This window comes from Lonchura striata, chromosome 10, assembly GCF_046129695.1.
Source record: "Lonchura striata isolate bLonStr1 chromosome 10, bLonStr1.mat, whole genome shotgun sequence".
Classification (NCBI taxonomy): Eukaryota; Metazoa; Chordata; class Aves; order Passeriformes; family Estrildidae; genus Lonchura; species Lonchura striata.
Genome location: NC_134612.1, coordinates 19,009,450 through 19,032,892, shown reverse-complemented (window position 1 = coordinate 19,032,892; position 23,443 = coordinate 19,009,450). Strand labels below are relative to the sequence as shown.

General features: G+C 40.3%; 1 protein-coding gene across 5 annotated transcripts in view; it reads right to left on the bottom strand.

Moving 5' to 3' along the window:
* Nucleotides 1-23,443, bottom strand: part of MCF2L2 (MCF.2 cell line derived transforming sequence-like 2) — a 156,897-nt gene that overhangs the window by 87,920 nt on the left and 45,534 nt on the right. For 4 of the 5 annotated variants that reach the window (XM_021543705.3, XM_021543715.3, XM_021543689.3 and 1 more), the window contains exons 3-13: nt 21,942-22,056; nt 16,878-16,968; nt 15,571-15,690; nt 10,187-10,303; nt 6,872-7,021; nt 5,750-5,874; nt 4,100-4,214; nt 3,338-3,457; nt 2,663-2,854; nt 2,122-2,313; nt 1,545-1,722 (exon numbers count right to left, since the gene is read on the bottom strand). In XM_021543705.3, the coding sequence (XP_021399380.2) occupies nt 1,545-1,722; nt 2,122-2,313; nt 2,663-2,854; nt 3,338-3,457; nt 4,100-4,214; nt 5,750-5,874; nt 6,872-7,021; nt 10,187-10,303; nt 15,571-15,690; nt 16,878-16,968; nt 21,942-22,056 (1,515 nt within the window). The remainder of the gene's footprint in view (nt 1-1,544; nt 1,723-2,121; nt 2,314-2,662; nt 2,855-3,337; nt 3,458-4,099; nt 4,215-5,749; nt 5,875-6,871; nt 7,022-10,186; nt 10,304-15,570; nt 15,691-16,877; nt 16,969-21,941; nt 22,057-23,443) is intronic. The other variant, XM_021543697.3, reaches the window with a different exon arrangement.

Here is a 23,443-nt window from a genome sequence, read left to right as displayed (position 1 = left end):
TCTATAAGGTTCTATCTGTATCAATAATTTAATTTAAAAATCTGCAAATGTGCAAAAATGACAAGAAAGAAGTTCAAGAAACAGTTCAAGAGACTGCATGCATAAACAGAATGGCAAGATGAACTTTTAGCCTGAAGATGCAGATTCACAGTAGGTGAAAGCCATTCTAAAACTGTGCTGCCACTGACAGGAACTAACTGGCTCTGACCTACTGACCCCATAACCCCATTTTCTGCAACTTCCTTTGCTTCAGCACTAGTGGCCATGCTCAATAGTGAGCAATCTGATGAACACTGACATTAGTGCTGCTTAGAGCAGGTGACTGTGCTGTGTGATCTCCAGAGCTCCCTGCATTTCTCTAACTCATGCAATGGAAAAAGAACTACTACACTTTTGCAGTCTCTGTATTCAGTTTTCAAGGCAAATCACAACTCCAGCAAACTGACTGCCTACCCCAGTGCAAGAGGGGAGCACAGTGCTGGAGGATGTGGCAGAGCAGGACCTCTTCACAGGAGTTGTGTTCTCAGCTTGCCTCAAACTAAAATAGAAGCTGGAAGTTGAGGTAGGATCTGTACATAAAAAACACAGCTACCATGGTTTGAGGGAAAAAATGTACAGATGTCAAACCAGCATGGGAACAGGAAAAAGATGATTTTCCTTTGGAAGAAAAGAAGAATGCTGGGGAGCAGAGGAGAGCAGGGACAGTAGTGTGACTTTCTGCTGGTATGCCTAGAAAGAAAAATGGTCAGGCTACTGGCCATCCTAATCTTCCTATTGAGAAAGCAGCTTATTGAATGCTCTTCATGCAAATTAGAGGGATTTTTAAGGCTTTTTGCTAAAGCTTCCCCTTTTGAACAGCCCTAAAAGTTCCAAAGTGACAACCTCTTCCTGCCACCAAGCACAAGGTGACTGGTCTCCAGGATACACTGCTTCAAATTAGTTTCACCCATGTTCCTTTTGCAAAAAACCAGTTATCTTGGCTGGACACAAATGCTAACCTCAAATAAGGAACTTTCAGTAATTTCCAAAGAGAAGCAATGCTAAGCTTTTATGGTTAGCAGAGGACAAGGTAGAAAGTGAACTAACATCTATGTAGAGGGGGAAAATGAGTCAGTGTCACTCACTAATGAACCCTTAATTTTGCAAGTATCTGATTGAAACTTGAGGAATTATGACACTTGAAAGCCAAATATTCACATTGCATTATAAGGAATATAAAAGAGGTTCAGATGCTTACATTGCAGGCTTGCATTGACTACCCTGGTGTGGGTATTTGAGAATTAGCAATACAAGACACACTGACACACAGTATGGAAATGTACTCTGTAGATTAGACCTAGGAAGAGAAACCTGGTGGGTTTTTTTGATTCACTCTTGTTTGTATGTTTGCAATAAGAGACATTTCATATTCATTTTTTACTAGCTGGACCTACGAGGTTGACACTGCACATCAAATTCAAATGTTCATTCTGATAACAAAAATCAAACATGACCATGTGGACAAAACACTGGTGTGAGTCTGAAAGCAGCTGCTCATGGCCTACCTACTGCTGCTGGTCTGGTAATCTTTGGTGATGCTCGCTTTGGCGAAGATTCAGGATGTGGAGCAACAGGTTGTACTGGCCGGGTCTGTTTGGCTGCCAGCTTCTTCAGACTTACTTGTCTCTTGTCAAACATTTCTTGCACATCTTCGAGTTTTTGTACAATTCTTTGGGCATTGGCCTTGACAAAGAAAAGGCAAACAACAAATGGTTGTCAGTGCTGGAATGAGTGAAGAAAGGACTTGTATTCCCAGACTCAGACTAGAGCTGGAGATCACAGTGTGCTGCAGGTTATTGCAGCCCAGTCCACACATTCTGCCCAGATCACAGTTTCTCTGACCTGTGATGGTGACTCAAGCAGTATTTCTAGCACTGCTCTGAAGAAAATGACGCAAGTGTTGCATGACTACTCTTATGAGTAAAGCTTATTGCCACAAATACTGACCTCTGTGCCCTTTTGGACTAGGGAAAGAGGCATATTTTACCAGACTCAAATATATAGCCCAGTACACTTTCATAGACAAAGCAACTGGAAATTTTTAACTTCTAGGTGAGCACATGTACATCTGAGGGGTTTTACCTTTATTTCAGGGGTGAGAATCATGTCAAACTGATTGTAGAACTCCTTCGGGTTGGAGAGCTGGTGTTCCTTAGCTGTTACCAAGAACTTCTCAATTTCAACGAGTGCAGTTTCAGCTCCCTCTTGTGACTGGCACTTGTCCACAGCTTGGGAAGCTAAGAGGTAGATTCCAGCTTCGCACCATTGGCTTGCCTTTAAAGAAAAGTGGGGAAACAAGAACTTATCACTGACAGTCCCAGTTGTCAGGTGTTCCTTCTACTCTATGGAAAAGAGATTAGCCCTAACATGTCATTAAAAGGGGATCAATGTTACTCATAGTGTGCCTGTCCATAGTTCCTGCCCACAAGTCACCCCATCAGCATATACAGAATTGAACTTGCTGAACTAATGCAAAGCTCCAATATTTATATTAATATTTACTGAATAAAATGGAAAAAAACCAAACACAACTTTTTATCTTCATCATAATTACCTGAGCTAATAAAATCCTTAATTTTTAATAGGACCTTGCCAGAGCTGTTATCTGAAAAGATTCACTCACCTTATCTAATTGCTTATGCAGCTCAAGGGATTTTCCCAAAATATCATACTTTTTCTTGGTCTCATTGGTAAAGTCATCACAAATTCGCCTGAGTTCAACACACTTTGGTCTAATGGAATCAACTGCATAATGGTTGTTTTGGATGAGCTGTTCTCCATGGAGAGCGAGAGACTGGGCTTTCTCCAAAGGTTCCTGTACAATTAATAAGAAAAATCCAAAATTTAAATTACATGCCTAATAAGGACAATCCTTCTCTGTAACCCCTGCTGTTATTTTATATTATTTTACATTTACATTGAAGGCCCACTTCCACGTCAGTGAGTACATTGAAACTCATGAGGGTCCCTCTGAACGCCAGGAAGCACTTTTTTGTTGTGAGGGTAACCAAACACTGGAACAGGTTGCCCACTGAGATTATGGAGTCCACTTTTTCCTCCTCACATACTGGGGACATTCATTATTCAAGGTTTTTTCCTACTTTTTCCCCTAGTTTTCCAAGTAATGAAATGGAACTACTGGGTCTGAACAACCCTGGCTTCTGGAAATTAGGATCTGTTTTGCAATTTAAAGTTATGACTCATGAGAAGAGAGTAAATCTGGACAAAAAAATGGGGCAGTGACAAGTGTCTAGAATACCATGTCTATAGCAGCTAGAATACTAAATTGAGTACAAACCTGTCCTTTCTCTTCCAGATGTTTCTGTTCCTTTAGGAGGTTCTCAACTCGAGTCACACTGTCTCCAATGTCAGCAAAACTTGCTTGTGTTTCCATGAGGTTATCCAATGTCAATTTTACCTAAAAAACAGCAACAATAAAAACATAAATCAAAACAAAATAAACACACCCAAAACCCCATCACAAGAATGAAAATTACAACAAACATTCACCTACATCTGTGATCTCAAGTTTATTTTTTGAGTTTACTCCAAAATGGAAAATCCAATGAATAAATTAACAACCAACTATTCTTCAAAGAGTTTCCCTGCTTCTCACTAATTAGGCCCACAAAGTTTTGACAACCTGTAACTCCAGAGTTTATATTACTTCAGAATCTGTATTACTCCAGTCTCTGGACTGACAGTTGGGCTTTCTAAACTGTATTCCCTTGACTGTGTTGGGATTGGTGATTTACCATCACAGAAGAATCTATGTTTGATAATTTCACACCTAAATGCAAAATTATTTATCAAGATAAATTTAGTTATTGGTGCTCCACATTTTGGCCTCACAGTCTGGCACTTTCCTCACTGTGCCTTATTCAAGTGTTGTAAGACATCTGAAAGCTGTCAAGACTTTAATTTTAGAATATTCATTTCCTAATGCATAATGAAGGTCTTCTCTCCCAACCTCCTTTTTGGACTGGTGGTATACTCTAAGTATGGATAGAATTTGACCTTATTTATCAGAGAAGGCTAGACAGCATGAACAAAGAAATACCTCTCTAAAATCATGTTCAAAGTGTCGAAGCTGCAGGCACTGTTCTAGTTTTAGATGATGCTTGGTCCAAAATTGATCAAAAGCCTTTTCTGTTTCATCCAACTGAGCCAACAACCTGTTAAGAAATTATAATGAACAGAATGTATGTATTTCCTATAGTTCATTTCTTTTAAGTTACAGTAATTGATGGCAGAAAGCAGAGCGGGGAGGTGGTGGGGAGCCCTAACTTATGTAAGAGGGCTCTGTGTCAGCTCTCCCACAAGCAAAAGAGAATGGAATTTGCAGTAGGACAGGCGGGAATGTGACAGATGAGTGACAATTACATGGATCTACTGTGGCAGTCACAGTCCTGCCTCCTGGTGTGCAAGAGGGACTCTGAGCTGTTCCATGTGCTGGCAGCCAAGGGCAGCTGTCACTCCCTAACTTCCACCCAATGCTTCAAAGATAATCCATCCCAACTTATGCAGATTGAATATGATGCAATTATTTTATGGAATTATTAAAACAGAACTCTACAACTTGCTAACTTTCTTCACCGATCAGAAGTAGGCAAGGGCCGAATCATTCTTCCCAGTCTGTTAAAAACAATAGATTAATGACTCCCATGGACATTGTTTTACTTTGTGTAAATGATGAAACATTTATTTGCAAAGACATTAATCTCAAGGTGTCATATCTTCAGTACAATATCTGACACCAGGATAGTGAGTCATCCTCAAGAGTTTCTCAATGATCCATTAATTATGGAGTAGAATAGTTTTAAACAAGTAGAAAAAAACAAAAAGGAAGTGTTCTCTGAATATCTTGTATTTTAATAGATGGGCATTCTTTGGGCAGATGAGGGATCAGTGTATGCTGAAATAATCAAGTTACTGGGGCAAATGCCAATAGCTCCCTCCTATTTGTCTCAAAAACAAGTTTCTGTTTTCAATCTGTCCCTGGAAAACCTTTTTAAAATCAAAGCTAGTTGTTGAATTCAACATGAATTCACAAATTCCTTTGTGATGACTGCTCAAAGGATTTTAAAGTATTCAGTGAAAAATATCAGCTCAGCTTTACTTTCAGCACCTTTGTTCCCAGTGAATGCAGACATGCTGAAACCCTAGCATGGCATTTCTCTTTGCTCTGCATCACATGGCACAGCAGAAACTTCTACATGGTGACTAAAAGCTTTATGGTAATAACTAGCATTGTAGGAAGGAAAAGAGGGTTCTCTCTCTGTGTATCTCTGCAGTTGTGACACACAGAATGTTTCAGGTATCACCTTCATCTGCTCCTCCCCCAGTGTTTCCACAGACATTCACAAGCACATCAGCCACTCATCTCACAGAGACTCAGGTACTACTTTCTAACCAGGCATAGAAGTTTGGAGGACATATGTGTCAGGGAGAAAGTAAGTCCCACCTTGAATCTTCAGCCAGGTAGGTAGTGATCTGACCAAAAATCACCAAAAAATTCAGGACTTGTTTGAACTTGCCTTGACAGTTTAATTGAGTAATTTCCTCTAAGGTATTTCCTTCTCTGACTTACCTGTCCATAAATCCTGAGTACGTGGTAATTTATAACCTGCATATTTAAATTCTTTAAATTACATTTACACCTCCTAGGAATAAATTGGCAAGTTGCACAAGGTAATTTAGTTCCACTGACCTTTCCACTGTGGCCACATTTTCCAGTTCATCTGGACTGAGTTTGCTGTTGGCACTTCGGGTGACTGGCTCTCGGATACATGTCAGTAAGGTGGCCCCCTGCTTCACTGCTAGTTTCAGCTCATCCTGAGGGGAAAAAACAAGCCAAAAACCAAATTGTATGTACTTCTAACAACACTCACATCTCTTAGGTGAAAACAGAGTGATGATAAAGGAGGATTTTTTCATAGGTACAAAATACTTGAAACAAAATATAAATGCTTACCAAAGGTGGTATGTTTTTCTAGCAAATGTGGAGACCTAAGTCTTTTAACTTTGAATAGTAGATCTATTTCTGAGAAAAGGAATAGAGTAATTTCTGAGTAGATTGCATATCTGACCAGGCCACTTGCAGAATAAATTATTCTACCACAAATTGAATGCATGTTGTAGATTGTGAGCTGAGAGACTGGGCTGAGACATTGCACTTCTTAATGGAATTTCCTCAAACAACATTGTGCCATGCTGAGCCATAGTACCTCAGCTATAAGAAGTCATCCACAGAATTGTCTTCCCAGCATGAAGTAATAAAAAGACAAAGAGGCTCAAATATTAACTTGTCAGATGACAAATTCCCACTTCACTACACAGTTCTTCCATAAAAATTGTTCTTGTGCTAATATAGCTTAAGAAGTATTTTTAATCTTGTGTTTAATGTAAGGTATTTGCTGACAGCAGTAATATTTACTTCTGATCCTTACTCTGCAAAGCTAAACTAGTCCCAACTTTTTTTTTTTACAAAACAACAGTCATCATCTAGTTAGATCGTTCTGTCTATTCCTGACTATTCTCTGTTTCTGCTCCAATGTAAGTCCATCCTTTATGATGAACTCTTCATCAGGAGCCCATGCTATTCCAGATGTGATCCCATTATTCCCTCTCACACAGTGGAAGTGACGCTTCCCCATTCTATCATTCCTGAAGCATAAAATGTTCTTTTCCACAGCTGAATCAAATTGACCTCCTGAACCCAGATGTCTGTCCTTCTCAGTGGTTTCCAGACAATGGCCAGTGATGGTAGAAAATTTTGTTAGACCAGAGCTCATCTATTGCACTGCTGGAGCCATCGTGGGGCAACAATCACCTTCAGCTTGCTGTGGTGGTCGGTGTGTGAGGAGAGAAGCTCCTCTGTGCACTGCACATCGTTGGGAAGTTCAGTCTCTGCTAAGTCTGTTCCAAAGGTCTGTAGCATCTGTGCTGTTGTTTTTACTGTCATTGCAAAGTTTTCAATGGCCTGGAAAAGCAAATGCATAAAGTCACAGATTGGTTATTTACCCTTAGCACTTTAACAACACTTTGTGCTTCAGGCGCACCGTGCTGCAAGTATTACATGCCTTAAAGCTGGTCACGTTGCCTTTTTCGGGTGATGTGCTTAAAGTTACAAATTAAACCATGTGTCACAAATGACCTTTTTACAGGTCTGCACGTATTGTCACTTTGGTGAGCCAACGGGGAACTCCCAGAGCTCAGAAGACATAATGAAACCACAGAGGACATCGGCTTCAAAGACAAGCTTGGAACTTCAGATCCTCTGCCCATGCTTGCTGGGAAATTCTGCCATGTTTAAAATTTTAATGAAGGCTTTATTTAAGTATAGAACACTACTAAAATATATAGGGCAAAGCCTTTATATTTATACAGCCATTGTTCACTCAGCAGTAATCTGTCTTCCCCTGACTTCTGAATATGTGCATCTCCATCTTGCCTATCAGTACAAGGTGCATTCTAGTCAGTTCCTCCCATCTGTCCATGCTAGCACCCAAATACAGGAACAAGTAACTACAAATACAGTTAAAATGCGTAAATTCATGGGAACATTGCTGTTTCTTTATCACTTGGGTGCAGCAACACAAAGCTTGTCAGAAATCTGTGGTTTTAATGCAGAATGAGGAAGTGAGGGAAGCTAAAAAAAAACAATGCCATCCTCTCAGAGTAGAATATAATGTTCAGACCTGTGACATATGATTAAAACCTTTATATCTAGTAGAAAGTAACTGCATGGGATGTTTTTCCATGATCATGCCCAAGTTTGGGTGTGGCTGTGTTGTTTTGTATAGCTCTTTATTATTTGTACTTTTTGATCTAATCCCCCACAGGTTTGAGTCCGTCAACAAACACTAGGGATGCTCTTACACACAATCAAACACTATGTAGTAGTTGCACACTGCATTCGTTTTTCCAGCAATGATGATAATTCATTGTTTGCAGCCATGACAGATGAAATTATGTTGTGAGCTCAGTGAAAAACAAACTGGAGGTAGATCATCATTCAAAAGGCATAGAGAGAAATTAGCCCACATTTGTGATCTCAAGCATGCCCCCCATGAAAGAATGCTAGCAGAGTTCACAGCCTTCTTCCCTCTTCCCCCATAAATTCATGTCTGCTTTCAACACAAGTAGTACAGACCACACATGCTCTATCTTAGTGCTCTGCAGCTGTATGCTGCTGTTCTCAGCACTGAAACTACTGGATTAGAACTGGCTGAAATGTCACACTTCTGACTGCAACACAGACATGGCCATCCATGACCAAAGGCCATTTACTGAAAGCCAAAAATGCACTCGGTGGGCAAGAAAGTCCATAGGCTCCTGGAAGCCAAGAGAGGAGAACAGCAACAGTGAATGATGTGAGGAGGTTGTTGTGTCATTTAGCAAGAGTTTAAAGCTTTTTCAGAAGAAAATCACTGGCAGGACAAGATATGAGAACACTGAGAGAAGCAGCAAAGGGCATGAAGATAGTAGCTCAGGAAGACTGGAAGTCAGATTGTTTCAAGGTGCCATGGAAGATGACACTTCCCTAATGACAATTCTCAACCTTTTATCCAGCAGATATTCCTTGGCTGACTGCACCATGAACTTGTCATTGTTTCACTCAATAGCATTTCCACTCTCTCCTGTGTATATGAGCAATAAGTTGTTTCATGTACCTAAGTTACGTCTGTGGATTGGCTTTTTTCCCGTCTCTGTGTGCTTGGTAAAATTTTTTCTAAAAAATTTAACTAACATCTCTGGGGATTACATAGCCCTACTCCTCTAAATTCTTAGCTCATTTTGTTTGTGTATTTTACCAAAATATGTATTATTGCTTTATGTAAACCCCTGCCATTAATAAATAATACCACCCTTCTTATACCTCTTTTTATGCCCCTTCATATTTTCAAATCTTTTGCTGTTTGAAAGCTCTTACAGGTGATTCATTTTTTCACACTCCCTGTTTCTGCAAGGACAGTTTCATATTTTTGATATGTTTGACACATGAGCTTATTCACTCATCTCAACCCTAACCTCATTATAGTCCACACAGTTATAAATGTAGAAAATCAATGTTAGACATAGTTCAGATTCTATGTTTCAGAAGCCTGAAATATTTGGTGGTTCTCAAGGAAACTAAAATTTAATTTTATAAGGACAGCAAAGCACAAAAAAGGTATAGCAAGAAAATTATAAAAGTGATTTGATGTAAATTACCTCAGAAAAGCTCTTTTTATGAGTTAGCTGTACCCTGCCCATCAGCAACAACAGACTCAAACGCAGTGCTGCTCAGAACTTTGCAAATATTGAGGCTCACATTGGATGTGGGCTCTAATATATCAATCTTACAAGTAGGCCCACAAAGAGAGATGCAAACATTGTATAAATTCTCTGTGGAATTAATTACTTTTCCAGGATTGTGACCCAGTTTAGCCCATTTTGCTTAGGAAGAATGAAATTATATTTTGTCTACTAATGTGCCAGAGTTTGGAGTCTGTTTTTTGTGAACTGTCATCTTACCTGGGCACCATAATGAATGGTTTACATTGTTTTGAAGCAGACACTGATATGCATCAACCAGCCGAAAAAGGGAACAATCAAACCTGTACAAGTTTCCTCAATAGAATAAAAAAGTCTTTCTGCCTTCCTCCTAACAACTGTTCTTCAATTACCCAAAATAAGACCCAGCTAAGTGCTTGTATAGGATAGAAATGAAAAATATAACACAGTGCCCTAAATATTTTTATTCTCTTAAAAGCATGGACATAATTAATCATTAGACTGAGACTTTTGACCTTACTTTTGACCTTTGTAAAGTCAGCAAAGTGCTACAGCCTATTTTCAATTGCAGCTGAAGGCCTATGAATCCCATCAATTATTTAAAAGGCAAGAGAAGGCATTGCTGAGTAAGAATGCCACGACACTGTTAGGCCCAGGGCCAGGTATGCAGTGAGATACAATTACTGCTTCCATTACAAACTTTTGGGGAATTTGCCTTTCTCTGTCTGAGTCATGGATTTGCTCTTTCCCTGAGTCCCTAGCAGAATCCATAGGCTGTAATGCAACTGAAAAGTGCCTGTTTAATGGTTGCTCTGCATTTGTCCCTGGGACAGTTGTGGTGCAGGTGTGTGAGAACAGCAGCACTCACTGTTCGGTGATGGATCCACTGGCTGTGGCCGTACTCCAGGGTTCCCCCCAGCTCCCGGGTCAGCTGGCTCTTGTCAATGTAGCCATGCAGATCAGAGACAGAATTTAGCATGATGATCTGAAATGAATCCAAACACACTGCACTGAGAGAAATAACAAGCCTTTTAATCATTGTTCTAAGATCTGGGTTTGCCTGAATATAGATGACCACTGCAGTTCCACCAGAGGCCATCAGTTCTCATTTTTCGTTTTCTCGTGACATGGCCACAGTTTATTTTTTCTAGATTTTGCCTTCTCAGTGTGTACATGGACTTTCTTGAACTAACCTTGGTTTGACATCATCTTCCTCCTTGCTGGGCTAACTCATTTTGCATGTGCATCAAGAGCAAAAGTATGGTATTGGTAATGTTCACACAAACTTCTATGACATAATTTATCCTCTAGATAACATTTATTTACAGAGAAATGGAGACACAGGCAAGTTAAACAGCTTCTTCAACACCAACCACTTGATCCAGGGAAGTGACCATTGAGAATAAGATTTTACTTTCCATTTCCTGATTTTTTTTGGCACTGTATGTTCACTGAACTCACTGGCATTTTCCCATTTAAAATCATAATGTAAGATAAAGGAGAAATACCCTAGATCAATTATTTTACTTTAGAATCTCCCTACCACTAGACTTGCTCGAAGAAAGCCAAACAAAATTTCAGTTCAGCTGCAGATAAGGAGCATTAACTTTTGGCAACCAAGTGGTAAATTTGTCAACACAAGTGGTTGCACAAGTAGCACTCATTTATTGTTGCTCCAACAGCTAGAAGACATGCCATGATTTCAGCAACATAAGAATAAAAAGTTGAGCACAAATAACTAAGAATTTTAAATAAATAAATGTCATAAATATGTCAAATGGGTTACTTGAGCCTATTTAAATAAAGCTTATGTGTCTCTGCACCTCAGCAGGCTCCAAGGGAGCATGGTAAGTACACTGATGAACACTATGGACAGTGAGATGAGTGCAGATGTATGGAGACAAGAGAATGCATATTCTAGGCTAAGAGTGCTCTAAGAAAAGCCTTGAGAACAAACCTGAACAAGTTTTTAGCTGATCTTTGTTACAAAATCTTTCTAGAATAATTCAAGTTGGCACGAACCTCAGCTCTCTAGTCCAACTTTTTTCTCAAAGCTGTGTCAGCTGTGAGATCAAACCAGGTTGCTCAGATCTTTATCCACCTGAGACTTAAAAACATCCAAGGATTGAGATTGTACAATCTTTGGGCAGTCTGCTCTGCTGCCTGACTTTTGTAGTGAGAAAGTTTTTTCTTATGTCAAGTCAGAGCTGCCCTTGTTTCACTTTATGTCAGTTATTTCTTATCCTACCACCACATACAAGCTGGCTGCAGTGCCCAGTAACCTGGAGGGACTGGAAAGCTGCTGCTATGTTATATTAACCCTCCTAAGCCTTCCCTTCTCCACTTTAGACAAGCACAGTTCCCTCAGCATCTACTTACAGAACACATGCTCCAAGTCCTGACCTTCTTGGCTCTCCAATATTACTCCAGATTAATATTTTTCTTGTACTGGGGGAACCAAAACTCAGGGTGCTCTCAATGTGAATTAATTAGAGTCAAGTAAAGGGGGAGGAGTGATCAACCTGTTGGCCTTGCTCCTGTTCATGCAGGATGCTGATGGCTTCCTTTGCTGCCAAGCCACACTCTGGCTCATGTACAGCTTGCTCCCAGCTCCTTTTCTGCAGAGATGCTCACCAGACAGTCAGGCTACAGTGTTGTCAACAACACAACTCTTGTGTTGTTGGAAGGGAAGAACATGAGTTCTTTCTTGAGTAAGAAAATCCTTCTGGAAGGAAACTCCCAGTTGCAGGACTTTGCTTTGCCCCTTTGGTATATATAAAATAATATGCTGGTCAGCCTGTTCCTTGAGTTTTTGTTCCAGTGGCCCTGTCTTGGAATATACGATCTGCTCCTCCTGGTTTAGTGTCATCTGCACACTTGATGACAGTGCAGCCTGTTGCCTCTTCCATGTCACTGATGAAGATATCAAACAGGGCAGATTCACTCACTACAACACTCCACTTGTTGCCTACTTCCAGGCAGAGTATGACTCATTACCATTACCCTCCTAACCCATCATGAAACTAGTTTTTAAAACCACATGTAGTTGTCCATCCATCCAGACTGTAAACCTGACTTGCATACAAGAAGATAGTGGAGGATGCATTTGGCCCCAGGGACCCATAAAGGCTGAAAATTCTCAAGTAGGCCCTCACTCTGTTCTTTTTCACTTCCAGCAGTTCATCTTCCCCTTGACCCCTGTCTTTAAACAAAGAAACAAGGAGATCTTGTTAGAGAAGAAACTGTGGCAAAGAAAGCTATCTCAGCCAAAGTTAAAGGAAAAACTGTTCCCTGAATGTGTTATGAAACACTGTTCTGTTATGATCAAAGCTAGAAAGTTCAAAAAGCTGCATCATCTTGAAAAGGCCTCACACTGGAACATAAAGTCTATGCACTAATTCTGAATTGGAAATCACATTTGAAAAAGTAAATCGTAACTGCTTTGTAGCTTTTCACCACCAGAGATGTTGCTGACAAGCTGGAACTTTTCTGATACTTCAAACCTCATTGAAACCACAGAGGTACACTGTCATGCAGTTTTCTTTTAGGAAGAATTTTATGTTTGCTTTAACTTGGTATACTCAGCATGAGCCACAAAACAAACCTATTAATATTGCCCACTATGGTGCTACCCAACATGGTGTGGGTCTTCACCATGCAGGCACTCCTGCAGGAGAAAGCCTATGAGCAATCCAGCATCCATCTAAAAAAACAGTCTAATAGAGCATTAGCATCTCTTATGCCACTTTCCAGACAGGAGACAGCCACAGTCAGTCAGTTGGAGAGTGCAAAGGAGCAGCAGCTTAGAAGAGAAGGGTCAGTGTGGAACATGCAGCTGTGGGGGAGCTGCTTCTGGAAAGGATAGGCTGCCAAAAAGAAGTCACAGCCTACAAAACTCATGAAAGCACTTGTTATGGACAAATTGTTCAGATTTTTATGGATGTTCTGAAGATGCTTTAATTCTCTTCCTATGATAGGAGGTTCCTTGGGTGCATCTCTGGGTGTTCCTTTTGAATTCACAGATTTTAATCTCAGATGAACCCTGCTGTGTTTCCTATATTTCTATGTCTTCATCCTGGCTAATGATATCTACTCAAATCACTATCCCAGTAGAAATTTGCCTGATGAGGTTTTATTACCCACATTTGTATGCCAATGTGATATGAATCCTTCATTTCCTTTTTGTGTCTGGTTGGTTATTTCAGCCTTTATTTCCATCTCCTGTTTGATCTTCTAGTTTCTACTCATTCCCATATTCATTTAACCCAGAAAATCTATTTTACTGAGCATATTTGCAGTCTGATAGCTCAAATAAACTATTAAACAAATGTTGCCTTAACAAACACACAAAATATTCTTGGAGCTCCTTTTGAATGCTCATGTCTTAGTCCTGACTCACTTACAGTTGTGACAGGAAATGTCACTCATCCACAGGCCAGTTATGACATGAATGTTGTTATAAGGCCAAACACATAACATGAACAACCTGCAAACAACTTAAAAGATCATGGTGATATTGAAGATAGGTACTGATCCCTAATTCCTTGAGTAAGGACATACCCAATGGGACAAGAACTCTGTGATCCTGTTCTCCTGCTTGGCATTTAGGATGCTGTTTTCAAGGAGGACAAACAGACATTGTTCTCAGTAACTTCCCTGCCCTGAAACTGGGGTATGCAAGGACATTCCCAGATGGTATTTTTAGGATGGGCTGCAACACAGGAGAAAAGCCCCTCCAGAGGGCATGACAGATCCCAGGAACTTAGAACACCTGCAGTATAGCCCCAAGTAACTTAGAACAGCATCAGACCTATGTGGGTAGCCTGTCTATAAATCTGACAGGTTGTCTGCAGATATCTGGGCATGAGGGAGCAAGCCTGTCATGCTCTTAGTTTTTGTAAAGCTGCTCTCTAAGAGCTCTGTGGACACACCCAGGATGGCTCAAAATATTCAAGACAACCCCAAACTAAATTGATCTCTTGATTTTCCTACCTGTAAGAAAGATAAGTTAGTATTTCATACTTAATGCAGTGCTTGACCCCTGCCTAGAACTAACCTCCCTTCCAACTTTGATTCCTTCCAAGTCTTGAAATGCAACTCTGGTGTCAAATAAATTGTTAAAAGCATAGGAAATGCTGAATTGTTGGAAAATGCCAGTCTTAGATGAAGTTTCTGGGCTGCAGGCACTGGTACAATGGTTGCTGTAGCAACAGATTGTGGCATATTAAATATAGGTACATCCATTTTTAAAAGTACTATAAAATATTTTGGTTTGTATATAAACATAATTTTTTCATCAATTTTACATTTTGCCAAAAAGCCACCCTTACCAAATGACAGTAAATGTTACAATTTAACCAAAGTAACCAAATGCCTATTCATGGTTCCTTTCCTGTATGCACTATAATAAATAGCTGCTGTCTCTCACTTCAGGAGACACAGAAAGTATTTTAAACACCTGAACTTCAAACGTGAGTTTCAACAGAGCTAGATTTGTTGGAGGAGAGCCATAAGTATTTTGCAAAATATAAACCCAAAAGCAAAATCCAAAACAGTAATCTGAAATCCCACCAGTAAAGCCACTGTGGAACACAGTATGAGTCTGATCCAGGATGAAATATCATCAATAATCATAATTCATATTTATAGAACTTAAAAATTTCTGACACCACATGCAAACATGCAGCTAAAAACAACTCCTAAAAGACTCCTCAGAGAATAATCTCAAACTCTTTCAGGATTGATAACCTTCTTTACATCACAGTCTCATCAACCTACAGCATATGCCAAGTGCATATAAAAATAACTAAAACACAAACTCTGAATCTTCAGGGCATGGGAATCATAAAAGACATTCAGAATAAGCAATGTTATAGGGACAGTCAGTGCTGCCATGGATAACCCATCAAAGAGTGCAGAATTCAGCCCTAGGCTTCCACTGCTCTGTAGTCCTGAATACTTATGTTTGTCACTGAAGTGGGATCTTCCTCTACCTACAGGAAGGGAACATCTCCACTTAGTCAAAATTCCAGTACTTAAAAACTGAGCCACATTTTATAGCTAGACTGACATGGGAACATATCCATTAAATACTATGAACCACCCACTGCTAAATAACTCTTTGGAATCACCACACAGACCCAGATGAAAGGCCCCAGGTGGCACTTGCAATCCTGGGTTATGGGAAATTGCTGACAGCCCAGAACTGAAATGGAAAAAAGAAAATGCATGGACAAAAAACCGCATGCTTACCGGTACCTTCATTTTAAAGTCATCTCGATAGAGTTTAATGCCAATGTCAGCGATTGCCCTTTGGATAAAGCGGGAGGGTCTCAGGACAAGCACCAGCTGCAGGTTTCCTGGAAATGCTCCCTGCAAGGAATAGAATTATTAGAAGGCACATTTCTACCTTACAAGGGAATTTTCAGCCAAGTGTTTCCTCACCAGTAGGGCAAAGTAGGTAGGACTCATTGCACCAGCTGGTCCATTCAGCATGTGCTCATTGTCACCATTTCCAAACCCAGCAGGAAGACTGACCCATGGATTTTACTGCCCAGCCACATGTTGTTTCATGATACAAATTTATCACAGAGCTCCAAAGTTCCTGACAAATGCCTTTCTTCTCCAGACCCTAATCCCACCAATCCCATTTGCACCACCACACCAGAATTTTTCCCATTTTTTAGGCTGCAGCCACTAGAGGGCAAAGCTGGCTGCCCACGTTGGACCGGTGAGGGAAGCTGGTAGCACAGATGGATTCCCCAGGCTGACCTACGTAACTCTGCAAAGGGTTTTGAATCTTTTTAACCTCACATATTTTTACACACAGGCAGGCACTCAACATGTTCATCAGATATGGCCCTGCCTGCAACACCCAGCCTACATCTCTCACACTTCTCTGAGCTCATCAGGCATAAAAAAGGACAATTTCTTGAAGAGAGCAGCAAAAAAGCCTGAGAATGAAAAACCTTTCTGTCTAAATACCTTGGAAGAATTTAAAGTAGCCTTTGTCATCCCACCATCTTACACCTCTGTGTGTAAGTGCTTGGTCCTCTCACAGTAAATGCTCCTAACTAAGAGATGTATAAAACCAGCTGCATTTTTTAGCGCTGAAAATCGGTGCCCAGGTCTGACTTTTGCAAATGAGATATAATAATCTATTAAGAGTTTCTGACAGAGATCCTTTACTACTGTGCAAACACAAATCCCTTAGGATCTATTTCTTTCATAAGGAAGCCATGTCATCCCTTCTCTGGGGACAGAAGGGTACCTCTTAATACTCCTCTAGGAACCAACTTCAAATTACTAAAATATATATTGCAGTCAACCCAGAAAGCAAGGAATTTGTCCTAATTCAGCAGTAAACAAGACTATGTAATTTGTCTCTGCAGCTTCCTCCCTCTCTTATTTAACACTTACTAACTGCAGGGCCAGGGAGAATCTGCATCCACAGCCAGAAAATGGGAGCTTAAAATGAGCAGTGGAGCCTGTATTGTGTGCTGAAGGTTCAGCAGACAATTTTAATTTCTAGAAGATAAATAACAAAAGCAAGCACTTACTGCTATTCGTGTCAGGGATGCCTTGACTGCACTCCATTTGTCCCGTCGTCTGTCTATGATGATGATGAATCCGATGCTGGCAGCCTCCAGACTGCAAAACAGATGAAATAGGTGTGCTGGGTTACAGGGAGACACTCCTGTTCCAAGGCAGAGAACTGCAGCAAAACACAGCCTCCGTCACACCACGCTCGGAGCCCATTATGAAAACACAACGTACAGTGGAAAGAATGAATATTTGGCAGAAACACACATGAAAAGGAAAGCCAGAAAAATTTCTCTTTCCAGCATAAGGCTAGCAGCTTACACAAAACATGAATATTTTATCTGCTGAATCTCTCAGCTGCTGTGCTACTCTGCTGCCAGAACATGAATAGTTCAGGATCACAAATTACACTGTGCTCCTTTGAAGACAAAACCCCCAGATTTTTTTTTTTTTCTGCAAAATTAGACACCCCTCTACAGTTTTCATTCTCCAAGTATGCTGACACCTGACAGGGCACTGAGCTCCAGGGCATCAGTATCCCCTGACTTGTGTACACAAAGCCCCAGGAATTCTGGTAGGCAAAGCAGAAAATGAAGAGTTCTATTTTGCCAATCACAAGCTTGTTCTGGAGTTACAAGTCATTCAAAACTATCCTTTTCAACATATTGGCTAGAATAACGGTTCCTGTTCCTTCTCAGTGCTTTTCAAGGAGGATCAAGGAAGCAGTGATTTGGTGTTCCATTCCACCTATGTAGACCTCATGAATACCCCATCCTCTCTTTCCCTCTCAAAAATCCCACTCTGTAGTGCCAGGTTTCAGTGGGACTGCTCTTCTCTCTGCCTTCCAAGAGCACTCAGCATTGGAGAAGCTAAGTACACACTGAGTGTCCAGAACCTTCACTAAAGCAGAACAGCTCAGTCATCTCAGAAAAACCAGAGGCAGGCAAGAAGAGTATAAATGTAATAATCAGAGAACATACTGCAATCAAACATATCATCACATCTTAAGGAAAATAAATTGTTTAAAGTATCTCCTTGATCCCTTGTCCACCATCCATACAAGGACCAACTCAGGAACACTGTTTCCATGGGTCATTTTATCCAAACTCACGTCAATAATCTACTGAAGACTATCAACACAGTAACAACTCTGAGCTCTTGCTACAGCTCTGCAGGATCAAAAACTGAAAGTCAAAGTATTGTGCAAAACTGAGATGCCACGAGAATGCTCCTAGTAGTTCATACTGATAACAGGAAAAACTACTGAATTTTCCAATTCAGTATTTTTACAACATTCCTCTAAGGATTACAAAATTCAATGACAATACATGACCTTTCCTCTTTAGTAGTGCAACATGCAACTCTCTGCAGAGGACAGAAAAGATGTTTGCAGCAGTGCCTCTAAAGCACAGGGAAGAGAACCTGTTTTACCTTTTATAAATACACAAATGTATACATACTCTTCAGTAGTCTTAGATATAAACAAACACATACCTATCCTTCAGTAGCTCAACAAATATTCCACAGAATAAAGTTCTTTGATAATGTTCAAATAAAGGCAACAAAGATATTGTGTGTATTGCATATTGTTAAAGAAAGGGTGAGAAACTAAATGCAAAAGTCTCAACCTGGGTCCTTCACATTCAAATGATGTTCAGCATAGCATCAATTGTAGTCACTGAGATAAGCCAATGATACTTGTATGTTTGCTTTTTGATGTGGAGGGTTTTTTTGTTGTTGTTTTGCTTGTGGGGTTGTTTGTTGTTGTTGTTGGGGGAGTTTTGTGGATTTTTTTCTTTTTAGCTAGGTAGGACTGACTGAAGTTCTAAATTTAACCAGGGAAACAGAGAGAGTGTCAGCAAGTGATCCTATTTCAACCAGCATGCTGAAAGGCCATGCCAAGGTCTGAATGTCATTTGGCACCAAGGGCTGAATGCAGGCACACAGCCACAGGAAGAGGCCTGGCTGAGATGGCAGCATCAGCACAAGTGGATGCCCAGCTGAGAACCCCCACTCCAGTCTGCATCCAGAGAAAGTTTGTTTAAGAACAAACACACACACACACACACACACATTCTATCAATGTTTTCTCAGTATCAGTACTGTAATATCTCTATCCTCATTATGAAAATGCATTGGGATTTTTCCAGTTCTCTGAAAAGGAGGGTTTGAAGACAATCCTGAAAAGCAGATAAACATCAGGTTTACCTCCAAAATAAATTCTGGCACATTTGCCTAGATCTACAGATGTCTGGCAGAAAGGTTCTCTTTCCCTGAATGAAATATCTGCAATCAGCAGAGCTCTTATGTTCTCAGCTCTTTATTCAGGTTAGCCCTTGAACACTGACTTGAGATGTTGAATTTCCTGACCTCTTTTGGAAGGAGAGAAGGACACCTGTTTATCAAAGTACTTAATCCATGTCAAGCTAAAGAGAAAGGAATTCTGGCCATGCAATAAAGCAAGTAAAAAATGGCTTTCTGGAGCTATCTAGTGCATGCACAGAGGTATGCATGTACATACACCATGTTACATAGTGTCTGTGGATGTGTTTGTATACAGACTCCTTTGGAGGAGCACTCTCATGAGCAGGTGTTGAACCACAGGGAAAATGAATCAGGTTACAAGAGTCTCACTGGGCTGATCTTCGGTCCTATCATGTGTTTTGTCAGATGAGCATATAAGATTATTCATTCCAGAGGGACTTAGAAAGTTACTAACACTAAGTGAAGTTATCTGCAATCACAGAGCTTATCTCCACAACCAGCATGAACCTTACGGTACAGGATATACTAAATCAGACATTATCAAAGACAGATATTCTCTCTACATTTACCTGGAAAAGGATGCTGATTTCTCTGGTTCACTAAGCTCTGAAGACAGAAGTATTTTCTATGATAAATAGGATTAACTGTTTTTCAAACTATACCTCATCTCACCTGATTCATGGTCATACCCTTTGTAAGTCCAGAAGAGTTAGAGACAGTTCTCTGTTCTTAGTCACTTTGTTGGATACCTTCACATCCTTCTGGAGAATTAAAGTAAAAGGTGGACTACTAGCAATAAAACTACACACAGGAATACTGTTATATTACACACAGCACTATCTAGTACAGTAGTGCTGGCAAAATTAACAACGCACACCCTTTACTGCTTGCTGATGTATATGGCAGAAACATTGTGTGCAAGGACCAGCCAACTGCAGATTGACAGAGCTCTTCTGTACCCAAACAGGTCCACTACTTAGGCCTCATTGAGTTTGAAATCTATTTAATTATGTCATAAATCACACAAAGCTTGCTGCTCAGGTTCTTCTTCTAAATTAACATCTTTCTTCCTCATTATTTACAGATAGTGGAAAGTTTCATATAGTGACTCAAGAAATGCAGGCAATCTTTCTAAAAGTACTGCAATAAAGACTAGAAAATTTCCTGGAAAATTCACATCCCTTCAGTGTGGTCTATGATCAAACCTAAGAGCCAAATCAATGTGCTGGTATGCAGAAAATGTACCTTGAAACTCCAGCTAGTCACTGACCTTGAACAGGTCATTTAGAGCAAACTGAACAGTCACTCACTCAACACAATTTTTTGTAGAGTGAGATACTACCCACATTTATCTCATCATCTGTAAAATAGATATATCACAGCTCTCCTGACTTACGAATTTTTGAACCTCAATTCTTCATTCTTTGCACATGGCTCTGGGATTCCTCAGGAGAGGAGAACAGAAACTGAGTCAAAGCAAAAGTCCATCTAGCTCAACACCCTGACTCCACTGTTGGTAGATAGTGGCTACTGAGACAAAGGCAGCAGGAAAATGAGGACAATATTTCTCTTGGTATATTCTCCCAGGTCCCAGCATTAAGGAATACATTAATTTCTTCAGCCTGGGTTTGTATTTGAGCCATTGTGTCCAGCTGCCATTTTCATGAATTTAGCTAATTTCTTTTGAATGCATCTGTGCTTTTGGGCTTCACACAGGCTGAGGAAGCTCAAAGGGTTTCTGTCTATCATGTTGACAATGTAACATGCTGGTTTCCTGACAAAATCACTGAGAATCATCTCCCTGCATAGCAAGTACAAAGTACTGAAAAACTAGTTTTGTGCTTTTCTCAGCCACTGCTGCTGTTGTATATAACCTGGGGCTGGTCACCCTCCCAGTCCTGAAGGAGTAAAGAAACACTCAAAACAGAGTTTCCCCTGGTGGAACAGAAGTCCCACAGAGCAGAGTGAAACAATGAACCTGTTAAGTTCACAATATGTGGTTTCTCTCAGCTTGCTTTGGCAACTCCTTGGTAACAACTTTGTCAGATACATGTAGCTGGAGCTATAAAACTTCCTACTCAAACTTGAAGGAGGCACATTTTCTGCTATGATCCTCTAAGCACCTTTTTGCAGAAGACCACAGAAAGTGATAAATCATTGCTGTGCTTCTCACTAGTACAAACAGCCATAGTCTAGAAACAGGATCAGGGGACTGAAAAAATATTAAGCTCTCTTAGATAAGTAAAAAGTAATTCAGCAGTCATGCATTAGCACATTTCCTCAGAGGAGAAGTCTGTTTGTTTCACTATCCTTATAAAGCTGCAGGCAAAAAGCAAGGAAAACATCCTGGCTGTGGAGCAATCTCCAAAGAAATGAAGTACCTGAAAGCGCATGGTACTTGCTAGAATCCTGTCAGTGGGGAACCTCACTTGCTTTCTCAGCAAAGGGAAAGCTGCATAGAAAGGTGCACTCAGAGAAAAAGCAGTCATGGGGCCTATGTAAGTATGGCTCCTTCTGAAGCAGCCCTTCCCTTCTTACATCCAGTGCCCCTGAGGCTTTTCACAAACAGCCCCTCTTAGCTCCATTTGATCTGCCATCTTTGCTGCTGCTCTTCAGATCTATCCCTGTTCCAATTCAGTTCAACCTGCCCTGTGTAAAGCTTTCTTTTCCATGAAAATGACACAATTCCTAGGACCTCCAGTAGATAGAGAAATTTCATAATGACTGGAGAATGCAGAGGCACTGGTATGTCCTGGTAGGACCACTAAAATCAGTGAGCCACTGGGGAAACAACAGAAATTTGTGCTTAGTCTCACCTGGGAATGCTGGTTAGATAAGTGACCACGTTCAGAAAATCATCATCAGGTATCTCACTGAATCCTGCAAATTCTGGAAAGGTTATAATGGGTGCACCATCCTTCCCTCTTCCTCCTGCAAAATACAAATCATAAAGTTTAGAAGGTGATTTTATAATTTTGGACAGACTGGTCAGTAGTCAAGTGAGACAGACTGGCATATTTCTCCTTGTAAAGTACCCACATCCAGTAATCATCATCAGCTCTCATATGATACAACTCACTGTAGTTTCATTACCTCTGTTTACATTTACAGATGAGATTCTAGCCTTTGAGATTCTCAGCTTTTTCATTAATCTTCTGCACAATTCTGATTAAGTGCTTTTTTTGTTACTTTCCATTTCCAAATAATTTCTTGTGATAATATTAAAATATTTCCTTATGTATAGGTACAGGACTCTCCAATTCCTTCTAGACATCAAATGAAATGAAGTAACAGAACACACAAGCTTTGAAGACACACATATAGCCCAAAATACAAGCTTGGGGCCAATCCAGGTTTAGGTCTTTCCTTGAGAATGCTCAAATGCATGGAGGAATTTTGTTTACAATGTTTATTTGCATCAAACCTCTATTAAACAGGACAGGAAATTGCAAAACCCATAATCAATAAGGTTGAGAAAGTCCCTTTCTGAGGGATTCCCTGATCCAAATTCAGGTAGAGCTACAGAAAGCATGGAGCCAAGCCCCCTGGAAGCAAGCAGCTTTTACAGTTCTCCTGACACGATGCTCAGCCCCAAGAGCCACTGTAGCCCACAGCACAAACCCTGTTTACTTGTAGCACCATTCCTAACTTGATTCCACTAATAAATCTGGGCATTGCTCCAACCACACAGAAGTTACCACACAGAGGGATTTTCTCACCAGCTTGGGCTCAAAGCTGAGAGCAGACTGAGGAGGCAGCAGCACATAAAGCAGCATGATGAAACAAAGTTTTGTTACAGGTACCTTATTGCTTAGTTCTCCTTAAACAGGGTATTAAGGAAATGCTTTTCCCTGAGTCTTTCTCCTTTCTGTGCAATCTTTATGTAAACCTATTTTTTGCACCAGGCTCAGGAATTCGCTAACAATCCAATACTGAGTGTATTTCTGCTGTAGACACAGTTTTCTGAGTCATTCATCACACACAGAGGACTCTTGTCCAAGGGATAGCCAGACTCTGGGCTTCTTTTTAGTAAAGAGGAAGCTGTGAGCCGATAAATTACCTTCCTCAGGAAAATATCCAATAAAGTATCCCATTAGGAGCATGAGAGTGGGAAAAAAAAACCAAAAATAAAATAATAAAAAAACCAACCAAACAAAAAAACCCACCAAAACAAAAAAAAACCAAACAAACAAAACCAAAACAAAACCAAAAAAACCCCACCACATTCTCATTCCTTGAAAGGACCCTCTAAATCCCTGTAAATAATCCCTGTTTCCAGGCTGCTCCTATCCACTGTTGCCTTTCCCTGTTGATAACC